The 19,358-nt window shown below is 49.8% G+C and overlaps 1 protein-coding gene across 2 annotated transcripts in view; it reads left to right on the forward strand.

Annotated features, from left to right (window-relative positions):
• SYVN1 (synoviolin 1) overlaps window positions 1-19,358 on the forward strand; it is a 62,471-nt gene that overhangs the window by 12,437 nt on the left and 30,676 nt on the right. For both annotated transcript variants that reach the window (XM_075326726.1, XM_075326727.1), the window contains exons 4-6: window positions 2,400-2,552; window positions 4,844-4,892; window positions 10,588-10,691. In XM_075326726.1, coding sequence (XP_075182841.1) covers window positions 2,400-2,552; window positions 4,844-4,892; window positions 10,588-10,691 — 306 coding nt within the window. The remainder of the gene's footprint in view (window positions 1-2,399; window positions 2,553-4,843; window positions 4,893-10,587; window positions 10,692-19,358) is intronic.

Consider the following 19,358-nt stretch of genomic DNA (forward strand, 5'->3'; position numbering starts at 1 on the left):
AGCAATGTGGCCCGCCTCCTGGCAGCGGAAACACCTCACAGGCCCCTTGCTAAGACCATAGTTTGGCACCTTAGCCCTCACAGGGCCAGCAGTCCTGTTTTCCTCCTCCACTGCCTTAGGATATTTTCCTCCTCCCCATGACCCTGGAACAGTCTTACCAGATCCTCGTCGAGAAGGGGAAGAGCGAGGATGTGTAGCATCGTCCATAAGTCCTTCTGCCAAGGAATAACGCTCCACTAGATCCACTAGCTGATCCGCTGTCGTGGGGTTTCCATGGCTTACCCACCTCTTCAGAGATGGCGGTAGAGCTCTTAGGTATTTATCAAGAACGATTCTTTGTACCATCTCTGGCGCCGTCAGAACCTCGGGCTGTAGCCATTTCTTGGTCAAGTGAATGAGGTCAAACATCTGTGACCGCGGTGGTTTATCGGGCTGATAAGTCCATTGATGAACTCTCTGTGCTCGCACGGCCGTCGTCACTCCCAGCCGGGCAAGGATCTCGGCTTTTAGTTTATCAAAGTCATGCGCTGCTTCAGGCTCAAGATCAAAGTAGGCTTTTTGTGCCTCACCTGCCAGAAACGGTGCAAGCAAGTCGGCCCATCGCTCCTTTGGCCACTTTTCCCGCTCCGCCGTCCGTTCAAACGTGGTCAGGTAAGCTTCCACATCGTCCTCTGTGGTTAATTTCTGCCAGCACCGACTCACATGAATCACCCTCTGGTCAGCCTCCGCATTACTCTCCGGTACGGTCGCCAGACGCTGCGCCACCTGCTGCAAAAGTTGGCGGTCTTTAACCGTCGATTCCACCAGTTCCTTCAACTGTGCCGACATCAAGCGATTTGCCTCTTGCTGCACAGCTGCGGATTGTACCAGCGCTTTCACCACGTCATCCATTATGATGCGCTGTAACGTGCTGCCCGCATTCTCCACCACAATGTGATAACACGCTCCGGGATCGCCTTTGCTGGGTTCAAAGGACACGTATTCACCTCAGGCAGACAGCCGAATTCAAGGTGTAACTGACGCTTGGTCAGGTTTATTGCAGTGAAGCATAAACAAAAAGAAAAAAAACACCAACAAAATAAATCCTTGCCTGTCCGGCACTAACTATACACGGTGTTATCCTAACTACCAACTGGAGGGCTTCTCCCTTCCAGCTAAACCATACAAACATCAGGCACTGCTCCTCACAAGTGTCTCCTACACAGACAGGCTTACTGTGTTCCCAGATGGAGACCCTCCCCCAACTTCCCAGATTCCTTTTACCTCCGTCCTTCACCTCCCATTAATCCATTAGTAGCCAGGTGATCCTGGCCAGGCTAAGTCACATAGGACCGATACCGGGGTGAGATATACCTGCCCTCATCCACTAAACCCACATGAGTCTCACAATATATATATATATATAAATGAATCTAAAAACTACTTGGAAAATTGTTTCATTTTTTTTTATTTTTTTCTGCTTTGGAGCTCTAAAATCAATTACAAATGTATACAGCGCCTATGCAGAGCTATTGGTCCCTGGGGTGACAAACCAGCCCTGTGTACAATGTGAGCCTGTCCTTTTCTCTTCCATATGCGCCCCCCCTAATTATCTGGCATTAAGTAGGGGAGGATAGAGGGGAGCGTGGCTGCAGGATTGCACAACACAGAGGATATGTTCTTAATATGTAACCATAAAGATTAATAGGTCTGTATGGAATCTATGGACACAAAATTGGAGTCTTACAATCCAGTGGTCTCTTACAGGGGTGTAGATGACAATGGTGGTGGAGCGGGGTCACAGTAGGCAGCAGCAGTGGTGGAGCAGGGTGATGTTGTGGCTGGTGGGTGTCCCAGATGCTGTGAGGTAGGCAACTTCCGGAAAATGTCAGCGGTGCGGGCGTCAAAGAAATGGCCCCCGGATTTGGCACATGCGCAGATTGAGCTCTGGTTGAAATCTCATCTGCGTACACGCACCATTTTCAATCGATCAGATCAATAGGCCGGAGGCGGCGCCTGCGGAGATGAGATCTTGAACCGAGAGATCTATCTGTGCACGCTCCACCTCCAGGCTCCATTATTTGAACCCCCGCACCGCTGACATTTTCAGAATTGCCCTGCAGGCCCCAGCAGAGCACCTGCCTCCTGCGACCCCTCTCCACCACCGTCTGGTATGATGCATTCGGATTATAAGATGCACCCCTTCATTTTCGTCCCAATTTTTTGGGAGGAAGAGTGCATTTTATAATCTGAAAAATGCAGTAAATTCTGAATTGTTGATGGTTTTCGTGCTATTGTTCATTACACAAACTCCTATTTTTCCATTGCTGTGATGTTCCATCGCCAGGACCCTTATTATTGTATCCAGATCCCCCCCCTTGCTTCATAACCTCACTGATTGCTTTGTCGTCCTGCTGCAGCACCTCTTGGAGCGCTCCTGGTATGCCGTCACAGAAACGTGTCTGGCCTTCACCGTATTCAGGGATGACTTCAGCCCACGATTCGTGGCCCTCTTCACCCTTCTGCTGTTTCTGAAATGTTTCCACTGGTTGGCGGAGGACCGTGTTGATTTTGTAAGAAGCATTTTGTGTGTTTTTCTTACTATATGTACCAAGATGTAAAGTTGTAGAGAAGTGATAAGTAAGCAAAAGTTGGTCTGCCGTGCTGGGGGGAGGTCTCCAATCTAACCATTAAAGGTGGTATCTGCTGTGAGTCATCAGGCGAAGACCATGTGCCCACCCCAGGAATCCGCTCTCTGCTCCAGAGCTGTCACCTTGTGGTCTCCCCCAGATTAGAAGCGATGATATCCCAACCACCAGTCTCCGTGGCCATCGTGCTCAGGTTACTGGGCATTGGCATCATTGTTTCCAGTCTGGTGACGCTGTAGCACTGGAATTGGAAGCTAATTCCTTGGCAGGGTATTTCTTCCTTTTAGGTCAATGGTTTGCTACTATTGTCTCTCTCGCCCTCTCTCTCTCGCCCTCTCTCTCTCGCCCTCTCTCTCGCGCCCCCTCTCTCTCTCGCGCCCCCCTCTCTCTCTCGCGCCCCCTCTCTCTCTCGCGCCCCCTCTCTCTCTCGCGCCCCCTCTCTCTCTCGCGCCCCCTCTCTCTCTCGCGCCCCCTCTCTCTCTCCCTCTCTCTCTCGCGCCCCCTCTCTCTCTCGCGCCCCCTCTCTCTCTCGCGCCCCCTCTCTCTCTCGCGCCCCCTCTCTCTCTCGCGCCCCCTCTCTCTCTCGCGCCCCCTCTCTCTCTCTCGCGCCCCCTCTCTCTCTCTCGCGCCCCCTCTCTCTCTCTCGCGCCCCCTCTCTCTCTCGCGCCCCCTCTCTCTCTCGCGCCCCCTCTCTCTCTCGCGCCCCCTCTCTCTCTCGCGCCCCCTCTCTCTCTCGCGCCCCCTCTCTCTCTCGCGCCCCCTCTCTCTCTCGCGCCCCCTCTCTCTCTCGCGCCCCCTCTCTCTCTCGCGCCCCCTCTCTCTCTCGCGCCCCCTCTCTCTCTCGCGCCCCCTCTCTCTCTCTCGCGCCCCCTCTCTCTCTCTCGCGCCCCCTCTCTCTCTCTCTCGCGCCCCCTCTCTCTCTCTCTCGCGCCCCCTCTCTCTCTCTCTCGCGCCCCCTCTCTCTCTCTCTCGCGCCCCCTCTCTCTCTCTCTCGCGCCCCCTCTCTCTCTCTCTCTCGCGCCCCCTCTCTCTCTCTCTCTCGCGCCCCCTCTCTCTCTCTCTCTCGCGCCCCCTCTCTCTCTCTCTCTCGCGCCCCCTCTCTCTCTCTCTCTCGCGCCCCCTCTCTCTCTCTCTCTCGCGCCCCCTCTCTCTCTCTCTCTCGCGCCCCCTCTCTCTCTCTCTCTCGCGCCCCCTCTCTCTCTCTCTCTCGCGCCCCCTCTCTCTCTCTCTCTCGCGCCCCCTCTCTCTCTCTCTCTCGCGCCCCCTCTCTCTCTCTCTCTCGCGCCCCCTCTCTCTCTCTCTCTCGCGCCCCCTCTCTCTCTCTCTCTCGCGCCCCCTCTCTCTCTCTCTCTCGCGCCCCCTCTCTCTCTCTCTCTCGCGCCCCCTCTCTCTCTCTCTCTCGCGCCCCCTCTCTCTCTCTCTCTCGCGCCCCCTCTCTCTCTCTCTCTCGCGCCCCCTCTCTCTCTCTCTCTCGCGCCCCCTCTCTCTCTCTCTCTCGCGCCCCCTCTCTCTCTCTCTCTCGCGCCCCCTCTCTCTCTCTCTCTCGCGCCCCCTCTCTCTCTCTCTCTCGCGCCCCCTCTCTCTCTCTCTCTCGCGCCCCCTCTCTCTCTCTCTCTCGCGCCCCCTCTCTCTCTCTCTCTCGCGCCCCCTCTCTCTCTCTCTCTCGCGCCCCCTCTCTCTCTCTCTCTCGCGCCCCCTCTCTCTCTCTCTCTCGCGCCCCCTCTCTCTCTCTCTCTCTCGCGCCCCCTCTCTCTCTCTCTCTCGCGCCCCCTCTCTCTCTCTCTCTCGCGCCCCCTCTCTCTCTCTCTCTCGCGCCCCCTCTCTCTCTCTCTCGCGCCCCCTCTCTCCCTCTCTCTCTCTCGCGCCCCCTCTCTCCCTCTCTCTCTCTCGCGCCCCCTCTCTCCCTCTCTCTCTCGCGCGCCCCCTCTCTCCCTCTCTCTCTCGCGCGCCCCCTCTCTCCCTCTCTCTCTCGCGCGCCCCCTCTCTCTCTCTCGCGCCCCCTCTCTCTCTCGCCCTCTCTGCGTTCAAGAGATATGAAACTCCTAGGGAGGTCTCTAGCAGCCATTTATCTCCCCGTCTGTTTCAGTAATGGAGGAGATGGGATGACACATTGACACTATGCTTTTGCCCTCCATGAGGATTGCTGGAAGCCGTGAGCACAGCTGGATAAAAGTTAATTTGGTAATTTATTACAAATTGTATTTGTTTTCCTGCAGATGGAGCGCAGCCCAAACATCTCCTGGTTATTCCATTTCCGGATTCTTGGTGAGCGTGCCCCATATCTCCTGCTGGTTTACCTCTCCTGTGCTGTCTGTTTCAGCACTTGCATGCATTTCTCCATAAAATAACAGTCCTGGAGCATTCCCTTTCATTACTCCATGCTGTGCTATTCGTCTGTTATTCCTCCTGGAAATATATAAGAAAATTGACACTACTGTTACTATTCTCGTTGTCACAGCCGGTCACTGTTCCTACACAATGTGACGCTGTTCAGTCCGTGCTGACTATTCTCAGACTATAGAGACACATTTAGTTTGTGTTTATTTTGCATTGCAGTGACATTCACACTATAGGGAGAACCGAATCCTCCGCTCAACTGACATTGTGTTTAACGGAGATACAAGAATAGTTGTCAGTGCACATCTTTGCATCTGTGTCTACATCAAACGTCATCTGCCCGGGGCTGCACTCACACATCCTCATGTAGAGGTCTATTGATACCTTTTTAAAACGGATCCATGAGATTTACAGCAGGTTGTATTCTCATCTATTTTGAGGATCAGACTCTGCGTTTTAAAGAGGTTGGCCATTGCTTTACATGATGGGCAACATAGCTAGAGACATAAACTTGAAGCGCATATGCAAAGCCTTTTAAGGCTTCAAATAAGTTAGGGACCCACTCAGAAGTTTGCCGTGACGTGGCAGTGGGCTTCATACTGTCGGATCACAATGTTAAACCAAGAACCTCATGTTCAGGTATATAAATTTATGCCTAGCAGCATTAGATCAAAGTATGATTTTTAGATGTGCGGTTCATGTCTTTTTCTCCAGCTATGTTATCCTTTTAGGATAGCTCATCAATGTCTGATCGACCGGGGTCAGACACCCGTCACCCCCGTTGATCATCTGCTCTTGGTTTCAGTGGCAGCAGCAGGAAATGTTCAATTTAAGAGCTGCCTTGTCTTCTGATAGCGGCCGCAGCCGGGTACTGCACTTCCGCCTCTTCAAATCAATAGGAGGCAGATGTGTAGTACCCGACTGCGGCCACTATCAGAAGACGGAGCAGCTACGGAGCTGAGCATTTCCAGCCGCCAGTACAGAGAACAGCTGATCGACGGAGGTGCGGAGTGTCAGACCCTGTCCAATCAGACATTGATGACCTATCATAAAGAAAGGCCATAAGTGTTAACGTAATGGACAACCCCTTTAAGTCTATGGGATCAGTTAAAAAAATTATTTGAAAGACAAAAATGTGTGTGGCCGAGGTCCATCCAAGCTTCATCTGGTATTAACTGATACATTCCTAAGAGCCAATGGATAAATGAAGATCAACCGGTACCTGCTTCAATGAAAATGAGATGAGAAAAAAGAGGGAAACAGATGACAAATGAAAAAAACGGAAACTGATATGTGAATGTTGCCTAAAGCTATGTTCACAAGCTGCATTTTTGTAGCGTATATGTATAATTTTAGTATTCTGCAGGCAAAATTTTCTCTATGGTAGTAATAAATCTGCTTTTTTTTTTTTGCGCACTTTCCCATTGCTTTCTATGAGAGGAGGAATAGCTGCAAAAACTGACCCACGGGCAGCATAAATTGGACACTTGCTACATTATTGCAGCTGCCTATCGGGATGAAATATACAGTGCTGGCAAAAAGTATTGGCACCCCTGCAATTCTGTCAGATAATACTCAGTTTCTTCTTGAAAATGATTGCGATCACAAATTCTTTGGTATTATTATCTTCATTTAATTTGTCTTCAAATTAAATTGCCGCAGGGATCTGTGCTAGGACCAATTCTTTTTACTCTCTTTATTAATGACCGTGTGGATGGGATTGATAGTACAGTGTCAGTCTTTGCCGATGACACCAAACTATATAGGATATTAAAAACTGACCTTGATAGTATAATATTACAAAAAGATCTGGAAAGGATGTCAGAATGGGCAGATACTTGGCAAATGAGATTTAATGTTGATAAATGTAAAGTAATGCACCTAGGACGGAGTAATCCTATAGCTGCGTATACATTAAATGGAAGTAAACTCGGGACTACAGAACAGGAGAAGGACTTGGGTATTCTCATTACAAATAAGCTGAGCAGCAGCACTCAATGTCAAGCAGCAGCTGCTAAAGCAAACAAGATTCTAGGGTGTATAAAAAGAGAGATTAGATCCCGTGATCCCAACGTATTGTTACCCCTCTATAAATCACTTGTAAGGCCACATCTGGAATACGGGATCCAGTTTTGGGCTCCACATTTTAAAAAGGACATTCAGAAGTTAGAGTCAGTTCAAAGGCGGGCAACTAGACTATTACAAGGAATGGAAGGCCTCCCATATGATGGCAGATTGAAAAAGTTAGATATGTTTAGCTTAGAAAAAAGACGTCTCAGAGGAGATCTCATTTATATGTATAAATACATGTGTGGTCAATATAAAGGACTGGCACATAACTTATTTCTTCCGAAAACAATACTAAGGACCAGGGGGCACTCACTGCGAGTGGAAGAAAAGCGATTCCGACACCTAAATAGGAAAGGGTTCTTTACAGTTAGAGCGGTCAGACTGTGGAATGCCCTACCACAAGAGGTAGTAATGGCAGATACTATAACAGCTTTTAAAAAAGGGCTGGATGATTTCCTCAGTACACAAAACATTGTTGGTTATAAATGACTTAGTGACTAAATGTAGAACTGGTGGAGGAAGGTTGAACTAGATGGACCTAGGTCTTTTTTTCAACCTAAGTAACTATGTAACTATGTAAGAAGAAAAAAAAAAATTAAAGCCAAATTGGATTCCACAATTCCACAAATTCCACACCAAACCTAAAAAGGGGGTGGACAAAAGTATTGGCACTGTTTGAAAAATCATGTGATGCTTCTTTAATTTGTGTAATAGCCCCTGTAACTTACCTGTGGCACCTAACAGGTGTTGGCAATAACTAAATCACACTTGCAGCCAGTTGACATGGATTAAAGTTGACTCAACCTCTGTCCTGTGTCCTTGTGTGCACCACATTGAGCATGGAGAAAAGAAAGAAGACCAAAGAACTGTCTGAAGACTTGAGAATCCAAATTGTGAGGAAGCAAGAGCAATCTCAAGGCTACAAGTCCATCTCCAAAGACCTGAAAGTTCCTGTGTCTACAGTGCGCAGTGTCATCAAGAAGTGTAAAGCCCATGGCACTGTGGCTAACCTCCCTAGATGTGGAAGGAAAAGAAAAATTGACGAGAGATTTCAACGCAAGATTGTGCGGATGGTGGATAAAGAACCTCGACTAACATCCAAACAAGTTCAAGCTGCCCTGCAGTCCGAGGGTACAACAGTGTCAACCCGTACTATCCGTCGGCGTCTGAATGAACAGGGACTGTATGGTAGGATACCCAGGAAGACCCCACTTCTTACCCTGAGACATAGAAAAGCCAGGCTGGAGTTTGCCAAAACTTACCTGAGAGCCTAAAACGTTTTGGAAGAATGTTCTCTGGTCAGCTGAGACAAAAGTAGAGCTTTTTGGGAAAAGCCATCAACAGAGTTTACAGGAAAAAAAAAAAGGCATTCAAAGAAAAGAACATGGTCCCTACAGTCAAACATGGTGGAGGTTCCCTGATGTTTTGGGGTTGCTTTGCTGCCTCTGGCACTGGACTGCTTGACCGTGTGCATGGCATTATGAAGTCTGAAGACTACCAACAAATTTTGCAGCATAATGTAGGGCCCAGTGTGAGAAAGCTGGGTCTTGCTCAGAGGTCATGGGTCTTCCAGCAGGACAATGACCCAAAACACACTTCAAAAAGCACTAGAAAATGGTTTGATAGAAAGCACTGGAGACTACTAAAGTGGCCAGCAATGAGTCCAGACCTGAATCCCATAGAACACCTGTGGAGAGATCTCAAAATGGCAGTTTGGAGAAGGCACCTTCACATCTCAGGGACCTGGAGCAGTTTGCCAAAGAAGAATGGTCTAAAATTCCAGCAGAGCATTGTAAGAAACTCATTGATGGTTACCGGAAGCGGTTGTTCGCAGTTATTTTGGCTAAAGGTTGTGCAACCAAGTATTAGGCTAAGGGTGCCAATACTTTTGTCTGGCCCATTTTTGGAGTTTTGTGTGAAATGATCAAATATTTGATTTTTGTTTCATTCTCTTTTGTGGTTTTTCATTGCAAGCAAAATAAATGAAGATAATAATAACAAAGAACATGTGATTGCAATCATTTTCAAGAAGAAACTGAGTATTATCTGACAGAATTGCAGGGGTGCCAATACTTTTGGCCAGCACTGTAGATTCCTACAATAATCCAGTGTCTGATTCGTGCTGTCCATGTAAAAGCATTCCCCGGCCCCCAGTTTTGTGGGTTTTTTTTTTTTTTTGTTTCCCATTAGTTACAACCTTGGAGAACTCAAATCCCTTCTTTTAATCCATTTCTGAATAAGTTGGTCTCTAGCACGAATTCCAGAAAGTCTTCCCTTTGGCGGTTAAACACCCTCCCAAGAGGTGAAGATTATTCCGCTAATATTGCTTTGAAGAAAGCGGATAATGATTTACAAAGCTGTTTCCCTCTCTGGCCATATTCCATATTATCTTCATCTTTTCCAAATTGTTTGAGGCAAGGGCGCCTCAATTAAAAATCTCTCAGCTGGGAGGACCGTGGAAGGCTACATTCTTGTTTTAGCATGTTAAAAGTTGAGACTTTCCCTTTCTTGGTAAAGTTGTGTAAGATATTTAATACCCTCTTAAGTCGGGGATATGACACTGTCCTGGGAATTGGGATGTCTCCATAGGGGTAACGTAAGGAGACCACGCTCTTTACCGGGGACACCAACAGAGCAGTTCCAGGAGACACACTCTTTTAACACAAAGTGGAGTGGTTGTGTCCAGTTGTCAATATTTTCATGAGTAAGAACAGTGGAACCGCACCACTCGGTAAAATGAAGAGAAAAAAAAAATGTTCTATGGGTTAAACAAGTGTTTAGTAGACCATATATGATACCACCAGCGCGAGGACAAGGCCTACTGTATCAGCCTGACGTGTCCCCTGCCGGGATGTTGTGCGGTATCACTTCCTCTCTTGGGTCGGCCGTTATGGTTTGCATACAGCTGCCATCTCTGAATGTTTTCCAGTTCGGTCCTCATTACATGGATGTTACATCACACGTCTGACATTGCTTAGTCTTTCGTATTCTTTTGATTGCCTGTGTTTGTTCCCTGCCGGCTGTTTCCTTTCTCGGTTCTGCAGTATTAATCCTCACAATGAAAAGGCGCTCACCAGTAAAACTATACAAAAATTCTTTATGGAAAACGGGTTACGGATCAGGGCATCGGGGGAGGAAAAAAAAAGCACAAAGCTGCCGGACAATGGCCGTTTCGCACCCTGTCGGGGTGCTTCCACAGGTGAGTGGACCCGTGGAAGCACCCCGAGAGGGAGCAAAACGGCCGTTGTCCGGCATGTTTGTGTGTTTTTGTTTTTTTTTTTTTTCTTCCCTCCCCTGATCCGTAACCTGTTTTCCAATAAAGGATTTTTGTACAGTTTCACCGGTGAGTGCCTTTTCATCTCTTTTCATTGCATCATGCATGTGTTTTTGCTTTAAAAGAGCGAACCGGGACGTTTTCATGTGTTTTTACTGGTGATGGTTGAACGGAGTCACCAGTGATACTGCTTCTGCATAATGTGAACAGTGCGCAGCGTTTTCGTCTTTGAATCTCTTGATTAATCGTCACAATGTGTCTTTTATTTCTCCCCCCCAGCGCTGATGCTCCTGCTCGGGGTGCTGGACGTCCTCTTTGTATCTCATGCTTATCACAGTTTGGTCACCAGAGGGGCCTCGGTGCAGCTGGTATTTGGATTTGAGGTCAGTACCAACCCTTGTGGTCACATACACACATGTATCTAGATGGAGATTCCTTTTTGAATAGCATATGCCATAACACAATGGTGGTAGTCCGCATATGGGACCCCTTGTGATTACAAGAACTGTTCGGTACCGGAGTGAAATCTGTGGATGATTTTATGGGTCCTGGAAGTTAGATTCCCATCGATCAGTAAGGGCTGGCATATCCCAGTAATATACCCTCACTCTATACATAGCGGGGAAAGCCTTTAACTTTCTTACCAATACCATGACATTTGTGCACGTTCCTATCCTACCTCTTCATTGCCTTTTACTCCACTTCTATTTGATTTTTAGCCCTTTTCCTGCTCTCAACCCAATCTATTTGAATGCAGTTCTCATGGATGTGCAAATCTATAAAAATCCCCAAATCCATGCAGATTTGTGTTTGTGTTGTGGATTTTTTCAAATCAAATCTTTATTTTTATATAGCGCTAACATATTCCGCAGCGCTTTACATACATCAGGAACACTGTCCCCATTGGGGCTCACAATCTAAAGTCCCTATTTGTATGTTTTTTTGGGGTGTGGGAGGAAACCGGAGAACCCCGAGGAAACCCACGCAAATACGGGGAGAAGATACAAACTCCTTGCAGATAGTGTCCTTGGTGGGATTTGAACCCAGGACCCCAGCGCTGCAAGACTGCAGTGCTAACCAGTGAGCCACCATGCAGTGATAACCACTGAGCCACCGTGCCGCCCTTATTGCACTTTTAACCTATTTCCTCTGTTAATACATGCAAATATTCTAAGGATTCCAAGATTTTTCGCTGCAGAGGGGAAAAAAAAGAAGTTTCCACACACTCTGCATGATCTACACTGAATACGTATACATTCATACAGTGTTTGCTGCCCATTCATTCATTCATTCATTCATTCATTCATTCATTCATTCATACATACGTTTTTGTTTATTTTTTCAAGATACAGAAATTGTCCCTAGAATTGGTTCCAAGGAAAATCACATTGCAGCCCCACTGTGTATAATGTGGGTTTGCAGCGTTGGTGATTTACTCCACTTAAGGCTATGTGCACATGTTGCAGATTTGGTGCAGAAATTTTCTGCATGAAATCTGCACCTTCTGGCAGAAAAACGCACCTAAAAAAGCATGCGTGTTTTTGTGTTGTGTGTGTGTGTTTTTTTTTTTTTTTGTTTTCTTTGTCGCTCCTAATTGGGAGACCCAGACAATTGGGTGTATAGCTACTGCCTCCGGAGGCCGCACAAAGTACTACACTTAAAAGTGTAAGGCCCCTCCCCTTCTGGCTATACACCCCCCCGTGGGATCACGGGTTCCTCAGTTTTTTGCTTTGTGCGAAGGAGGTCAGACACGCACGCATAGCTCCACTGTTTAGTCAGCAGCAGCTGCTGACTATGTCGGATGGAAGAAAAGAGGGCCCATACAGGGCCCCCAGCATGCTCCCTTCTCACCCCACTTTCTGTCGGTGGTGCTTGTTAAGGTTGAGGTACCCATTGCGGGTACGGAGGCTGGAGCCCACATGCTGATTCCTTCCCCATCCCCATTAGGGTTCCGGGTGAAGTGGGACTTTACCGGTCTCCAGGCACTGAGACCGTGCTCCATCCGCAGCCCCTGGAGAAGCCGCTGGATATGGAGCTGAGTATCGTCAGGGACAGACCCTGCTCCGTCAAGGTACTCTGTGTCCCCGTGCATACCGCGCGCACACCGCAGCATGGCTGGGTGTGTTAGTGCGCCGGGGACATCAGCGCTGCTGCGCTTGTGCCATTTCCTCACTACAGCTTGGCTGAGTGGGTAGACTTAGGGCGAACGGTCGCGCCGGCCGCTGGGGTCAGTCACACTGCGACGCGGCTGGGACTTGTGGTGCGCCGGGGACTTCCGCGCTGGCCGTGCATATATCACGGCCGCGCTTATTACTACAGTCCCCGGCTTTTGCGGCCTAGTTCGTCTCGTTCCCGCCTCCGCACCTGCCAGTCAGGAGGAGGGCGGGACGCCGTACAGAGCATCAGCGCTGAGGGCTGGAGTCTGTTTTACATACTCCAGCCCTCACACCAGGCACAGTAGGACGCAGTTTCCCGCACTTTGTCTGTGGCACGCCCACGGTCCGCCCCTCTTCACAGGACGCCGGCAGCCATTCCTGTCTGCACGCTGAGCTGGAGAGGGGAGCCTGGGAGACCCAGACACGGGATTCTACGACCTCATACCCGCTTTTCAGCGGGCGGTAAGCAGCCCTCAAGGGCTCACCCCCACTTGTGCCGTTGTGTACTTGGTATTTTGTGGTTGCAAATACTTTTCACTGTACGGTCGCTGGTGATTCTCGGCTATATACCCTCCTAGATTGCAAAGAGGCAACAGCATGTCGTCCGTTAAACGCAAGGGTGCCAAGGCACAGACTTTATATGCTGCCTGTACCGCATGTGGGGCTACTCTACCGGCAGGTTCCACTGACCCCCATTGTGTGCAGTGCTCGGCCCCTGCAGCACTTGCTCAGCCGGGGCCTCTGCTAGACGTGACCCAGGGTGTACCACCTGTGAATGCTGTCCAGGTGACAGGAACGGAGTTTGCAGCTTTTGCTGATAGATTGTCTATGACAATGTCTAAGATTCTTGAAACATTGCAGTCTAGACCAGTAACTCAGACCACGGACACTGTTGAATCATTGCTCCCTGGTCCCCCTCAACTGGAACACTTCCGGGCTCCGGGGGTGTCACATGCACCCCAGGGTGACGGCTCTGACTCGGACGACAGTCCCAGACAGCCTAAGCGGGCTCGCTATGAGGGGCCCTCAACTTCGTCTCACTGGTCAGGATCCCAGCGGGATGAATCTATGGGTGATGAGGCGGATGTAACTGATCAGGATTCTGATCCTGGGTCCGCTCTCAATCTGGATACACCGGATGGTGACGCCATAGTGAATGATCTTATAGCGTCCATCAATAGGATGTTAGATATTTCCCCGCCAGCTCCTCCTGCGGAGGAGGCAGCTTCACAGCATGAGAAATTCCATTTCAGATATCCCAAGCGTAAATTAAGCTCTTTTCTGGACCACTCTGACTTTAGAGACGCAATCCAGAAACACCACGCTTATCCCGATAAGCGGTTTTCCAAACGGCTTAAAGATACACGCTATCCTTTTCCCCCTGACGTGGTCAAGGGCTGGACCCAGTGTCCCAAGGTGGACCCTCCAATCTCCAGGCTTGCAGCTAGATCCTTAGTTGCAGTGGAAGATGGAGCGGCACTTAAAGATGCCACTGACAGACAGATGGAGCTCTGGTTGAAATCCATCTATGAAGCTATTGGAGCGTCGTTGGCGCCAGCATTCGCAGCCGTATGGGCACTCCAAGCTATTTCAGCTGGGCTTACACAAGTCGACACTGTCACACGTACATCTGCTCCGCAGGTGGCACCATTGACCTCTCAGATGTCTGCATTCGCGTCTTACGCGATTAATGCTGTCCTAGACTCTACGAGCCGTACGGCGGTGGCGTCAGCCAACTCCGTAGTTTTACGCAGAGCCTTGTGGTTGAGGGAATGGAAGGCAGATTCTGCTTCCAAGAAGTGCTTAACCAGTTTGCCTTTTTCTCGTGACCGATTGTTTGGTGAGCGTTTGGATGAAATCATTAAACACTCCAAGGGTAAGGATTCATCCTTACCTCAACACAGACAAAACAAACCCCAACAAAGGAGGGGTCAGTCTGGTTTTCGGTCCTTTCGAGGCTCAGGCAGGTCCCAATTCTCCTCGTCTAAGAGGACTCAAAAGGATCAGAGAGGCTCAGATTCTTGGCGGACTCAATCACGCCCAAAAAAGACAGCAGGAAGAACCGTCACCAAGACGGCTTCCTCATGACTCTCAGTCTCCTCTTTCCGCATCCTCGGTCGGTGGCAGGCTCTCCCGCTTTGGCGACATTTGGCTGTCACAGGTCAAAGACCGTTGGGTGAGAGACATTCTGTCTCACGGGTACAGGATAGAGTTCAGCTCTCGTCCTCCAACTCGTTTCTTCAGAACTTCTCCACTGCCCGACCGGGCCGATGCTCTGCTGCAGGCGGTGGCCGCTCTAAAGGCGGAAGGAGTGGTGACTTCCGTTCCTCTTCAGGAACAAGGTCACGGTTTTTACTCCAATTTGTTTGTGGTGCCAAAGAAGGACGGGTCGTTTCGTCCCGTCCTGGATCTAAAGTTGCTCAACAAACACGTAAAAACCAGGAGGTTCCGGATGGAATCTCTCCGCTCCGTCATCGCCTCAATGTCTCAAGGAGATTTCCTAGCATCAATAGACATCAAGGATGCTTATCTCCACGTGCCGATTGCGCCAGAGCATCAGCGTTTTCTACGCTTCGTTATAGGAAGCGAACACCTGCAGTTCGTAGCGCTACCTTTCGGGCTGGCGACAGCCCCTCGGGTCTTCACCAAGGTCATGGCTGCAGTAGTAGCAGTCCTGCACTCGCAGGGTCACTCTGTGATTCCGTATTTGGACGATCTACTTATCAAGGCACCCTCTCAAGAGGCATGCCAACACAGTTTGAACGTGGCACTGAAGACTCTCCAGAGTTTCGGGTGGATTGTCAACTTTGCAAAGTCAAATCTAACCCCGACCCAATCACTAACATATCTTGGCATGGAGTTTCATACTCTCTCAGCGATAGTGAAACTTCCACTGGACAAGCAGTGCTCGCTGCAGACAGGGGTGCAATCTCTCCTTCAGGGCCAGTCGCACACCTTGAGGCGCCTCATGCATTTCCTAGGGAAAATGGTGGCAGCAATGGAAGCAGTCCCTTTCGCGCAGTTTCATCTGCGCCCTCTACAATGGGACATTCTCCGCCAATGGGACGGGAAGTCGACGTCCCTCGACAGGGATGTTTCCCTCTCTCAGACAGCCAAGGATTCTCTCCGGTGGTGGCTTCTTCCCACCTCTTTGTCAAAAGGAAGGTCGTTCCTACCCCCATCCTGGGCGGTAGTCACGACAGATGCGAGCCTATCAGGGTGGGGAGCAGTGTTTCTTCACCACAGGGCTCAGGGTACGTGGACTCGGAAAGAGTCCACCCTTCAGATCAATGTTCTGGAAATCAGAGCAGTCTATCTTGCCCTGCAAGCCTTCCAACAGTGGCTGGAAGGCAAGCAGATCCGAATTCAGTCGGACAATTCCACGGCGGTGGCGTACATCAACCACCAAGGGGGAACACGCAGTCGGCAAGCCTTCCAGGAAGTAAGGCGGATTCTGTCGTGGGTGGAAGACACAGCATCCACCATATCCGCAGTTCACATCCCAGGCGTGGAAAACTGGGAAGCAGATTTTCTCAGTCGCCAGGGCATGGACGCAGGGGAATGGTCCCTTCACCCGGACGTGTTTCAGGAGATCTGTCGCCGCTGGGGGATGCCGGACGTCGACCTGATGGCGTCACGACACAACAACAAGGTCCCGGTTTTCATGGCACGATCTCACGATCACCGAGCTTGGGCGGCAGACGCCTTAGTTCAAGATTGGTCACAGTTCCGGCTACCTTATGTGTTCCCACCTCTGGCACTGTTGCCCAGAGTGCTCCGAAAGATCAGGTCCGACTGCCGCCGCGCCATTCTCGTCGCTCCAGACTGGCCAAGGAGGTCGTGGTACCCGGATCTGTGGCACCTCATGGTAGGCCAACCGTGGGCGCTACCAGACCGTCCAGACTTGCTGTCTCAAGGGCCGTTTTTCCATCTGAATTCTGCGGCCCTGAACCTGACTGTGTGGCCATTGAGTCCTGGATCCTAGGGGCCTCAGGTTTATCTCATGAGGTGGTTGCCACCATGAGACAGGCTAGGAAACCATCCTCCGCCAAGATCTACCACAGGACGTGGAAGATATTCCTATCTTGGTGCTCTGCCCAGGGAGTTTCTCCCTGGCCATTTGCATTGCCTATTTTTCTTTCCTTCCTGCAGTCTGGGTTGGAAAAAGGTTTGTCGCTTAGCTCCCTTTAAAGGTCAAGTCTCCGCGCTATCCGTATTTTTTCAGAAACGCCTAGCGCGACTTCCTAAGGTACGCACATTCCTGCAAGGAGTCTGTCATATCGTCCCTCCTTACAAGCGGCCGTTGGAGCCCTGGGATCTGAACAAGGTTCTAATTGCTCTCCAGAAGCCGCCTTTCGAGCCTATGAAGGAGATTTCCTTTTCTCGGCTTTCACAGAAAGTGGCTTTTCTAGTGGCGGTCACGTCTCTTCGGAGAGTGTCCGAGCTGGCGGCGTTATCTTGCAAATCTCCCTTCCTGGTGTTTCACCAGGACAAGGTAGTTCTGCGTCCAATTCCAGAGTTTCTTCCCAAGGTGGTATCTTCCTTTCATCTCAATCAGGATATCACTTTACCGTCTTTGTGTCCGCATCCAGTTCACCAATTCGAAAAGGGTTTGCATTTGTTGGACCTGGTGAGAGCACTCAGGATCTACATTTCCCGCACGGCGCCCCTGCGCCGCTCGGATGCACTCTTTATCCTGGTCGCTGGTCAGCGTAAAGGGTCGCAAGCTTCCAAATCCACCCTTGCGCGGTGGATCAAGGAACCAATTCTTCACACCTACCGTTCTGCTGGGCTTCCGATTCCATCTGGACTGAAGGCCCATTCTACCAGAGCCGTGGGTGCGTCCTGGGCATTACGGCATCAGGCTACGGCTCAGCAGGTGTGCCAGGCGGCTACCTGGTCGAGTCTGCACACTTTTACCAAACATTATCAGGTGCATACCTTCGCTTCGGCGGATGCCGGCCTAGGTAGACAAGTCCTTCAGGCGGCGGTGGCCCACCTGTAGGAAAGGTCTGCTTGACAGCCCTATCACGAGGTATTCTTTTACCCACCCAGGGACTGCTTTTGGACGTCCCAATTGTCTGGGTCTCCCAATTAGGAGCGACAAAGAAGAAGGGAATTTTGTTTACTTACCGTAAATTCCTTTTCTTCTAGCTCCAATTGGGAGACCCAGCACCCGCCCTGTTTTTTCTTAGGGATTTTGTTTTTCGGGTGCACATGTTGTTCATGTTAATAAGTTCAGTTCTCCGATGTTGTTTATCGGATTGAATTTGTTTTTGAAACAGTTATTGGCTTTCCTCCTTCTTGCTTTTGCACTAAAACTGAGGAACCCGTGATCCCACGGGGGGGTGTATAGCCAGAAGGGGAGGGGCCTTACACTTTTAAGTGTAGTACTTTGTGCGGCCTCCGGAGGCAGTAGCTATACACCCAATTGTCTGGGTCTCCCAATTGGAGCTAGAAGAAAAGGAATTTACGGTAAGTAAACAAAATTCCCTTCTTTTTTTTAATGAAGTCAATGGGTGTAAGGGCTAAAAAAAATAAAAAAAAAAAGCAGGACAAAACGTACCAACAATTGACATACTGCAGATTATTTTCTGCACCAAATTTGCAAGAAAAAAACAAACAAAAAAACGTGCACTATTTTTCACAATTCTCCATGACTTTGCTGGCATAAAGAACATGCAGATTTAGCCCACAATCTGCACCAAATCTGCATCAAAAAAACGTACTGTGCTCACAAGGCCTAAGTCAACAGGAAAAGCCATGCATTATCTAATAGAGCATGGTCCACAACACCATTGCATGCCAGTACAACAGTTTTAAAGGGAACCTGTCAGGTGTAATATTCACCCAGGATCACGAGCAGTCCTGGGTGCATATTGCTAATTTCTGCCTAACTGTCCCTGTATACACTAGCATAGATAAAGAGATCTATAGAAAAAGTATTTCTAAAGATCCTATATGATATGCTAATGAGGCCAGGGACTAGTCACAAGGGCGCTCATCCCGCCCTCTTTGCATGTTAGCACGGCCACAGGGGCGTGTTAACATGTTATTCAATGCCCACTGCCGTCGTCATCATTAGCGGTGACACGAGTACCTGTGTCCGTTGCTACAGCCTCAGATTCCGGGCAGTGCTCATGATCAGGTCACCGCACTTCCGGTCATGCGCACTATGAAGCTGGGTGTATGCGTCTTGGCTTCAGAGAGGTCTAGTGCACATGATCGGAAGTGGTGGGGACTTGTGATCATGCGCACTGCCTGGCGTCTGAGGCTGTAGCATCGGACACAAATACGCATGTCACCGCTGGGGATGACGCTGGCAATGGGCATTGAATAGCATATTAGCACGCCCCTGTGGGTGTGCGATCATGCCATGAGGGCTTAATGAGTGCTGGAATTAACACCCTTGTGACATAAGGCCACGTCTCACTAAGCAACATCGCTAGCAACATCGCTGCTGAGGCACGACTTTTGTGACGTAGCAGCAATGTTGCTAGCGATGTTGCTGTGTGTGACATCCAGCAACAACCAGGCCCTTGCTGTGAGATGTTGGTTGTTGCTGAATGTCCTGGGCCATTTTTTAGTTGTTGCTCTCCCGCTGTGAAGCGCACATCGCTGTGTGTGACAGCGACAGAGCTACAACTGAATGTGCAGGCAGCAGGAGCCGGCTTCTGCGGACGCTGTAACCAAGGTAAATATCGGGTAACCAAGAAGCCCTTTCCTTGGTTACCCGATATTTACCTTCGTTACCAGCGTCCGCCGCTCTCACACGGCGAGTGCCGGCTCCTGCTCTCTGCACACATAGCCAGACTACACATCGGGTAATTAACTCAATGTGTACTGTGGCTAGGAGTGCAGGGAGCCAGTGCTAAGCAGTGTGCGCTGGTAACC

Source organism: Anomaloglossus baeobatrachus, chromosome 10, assembly GCF_048569485.1.
Source record: "Anomaloglossus baeobatrachus isolate aAnoBae1 chromosome 10, aAnoBae1.hap1, whole genome shotgun sequence".
Taxonomy (NCBI): Eukaryota; Metazoa; Chordata; class Amphibia; order Anura; family Aromobatidae; genus Anomaloglossus; species Anomaloglossus baeobatrachus.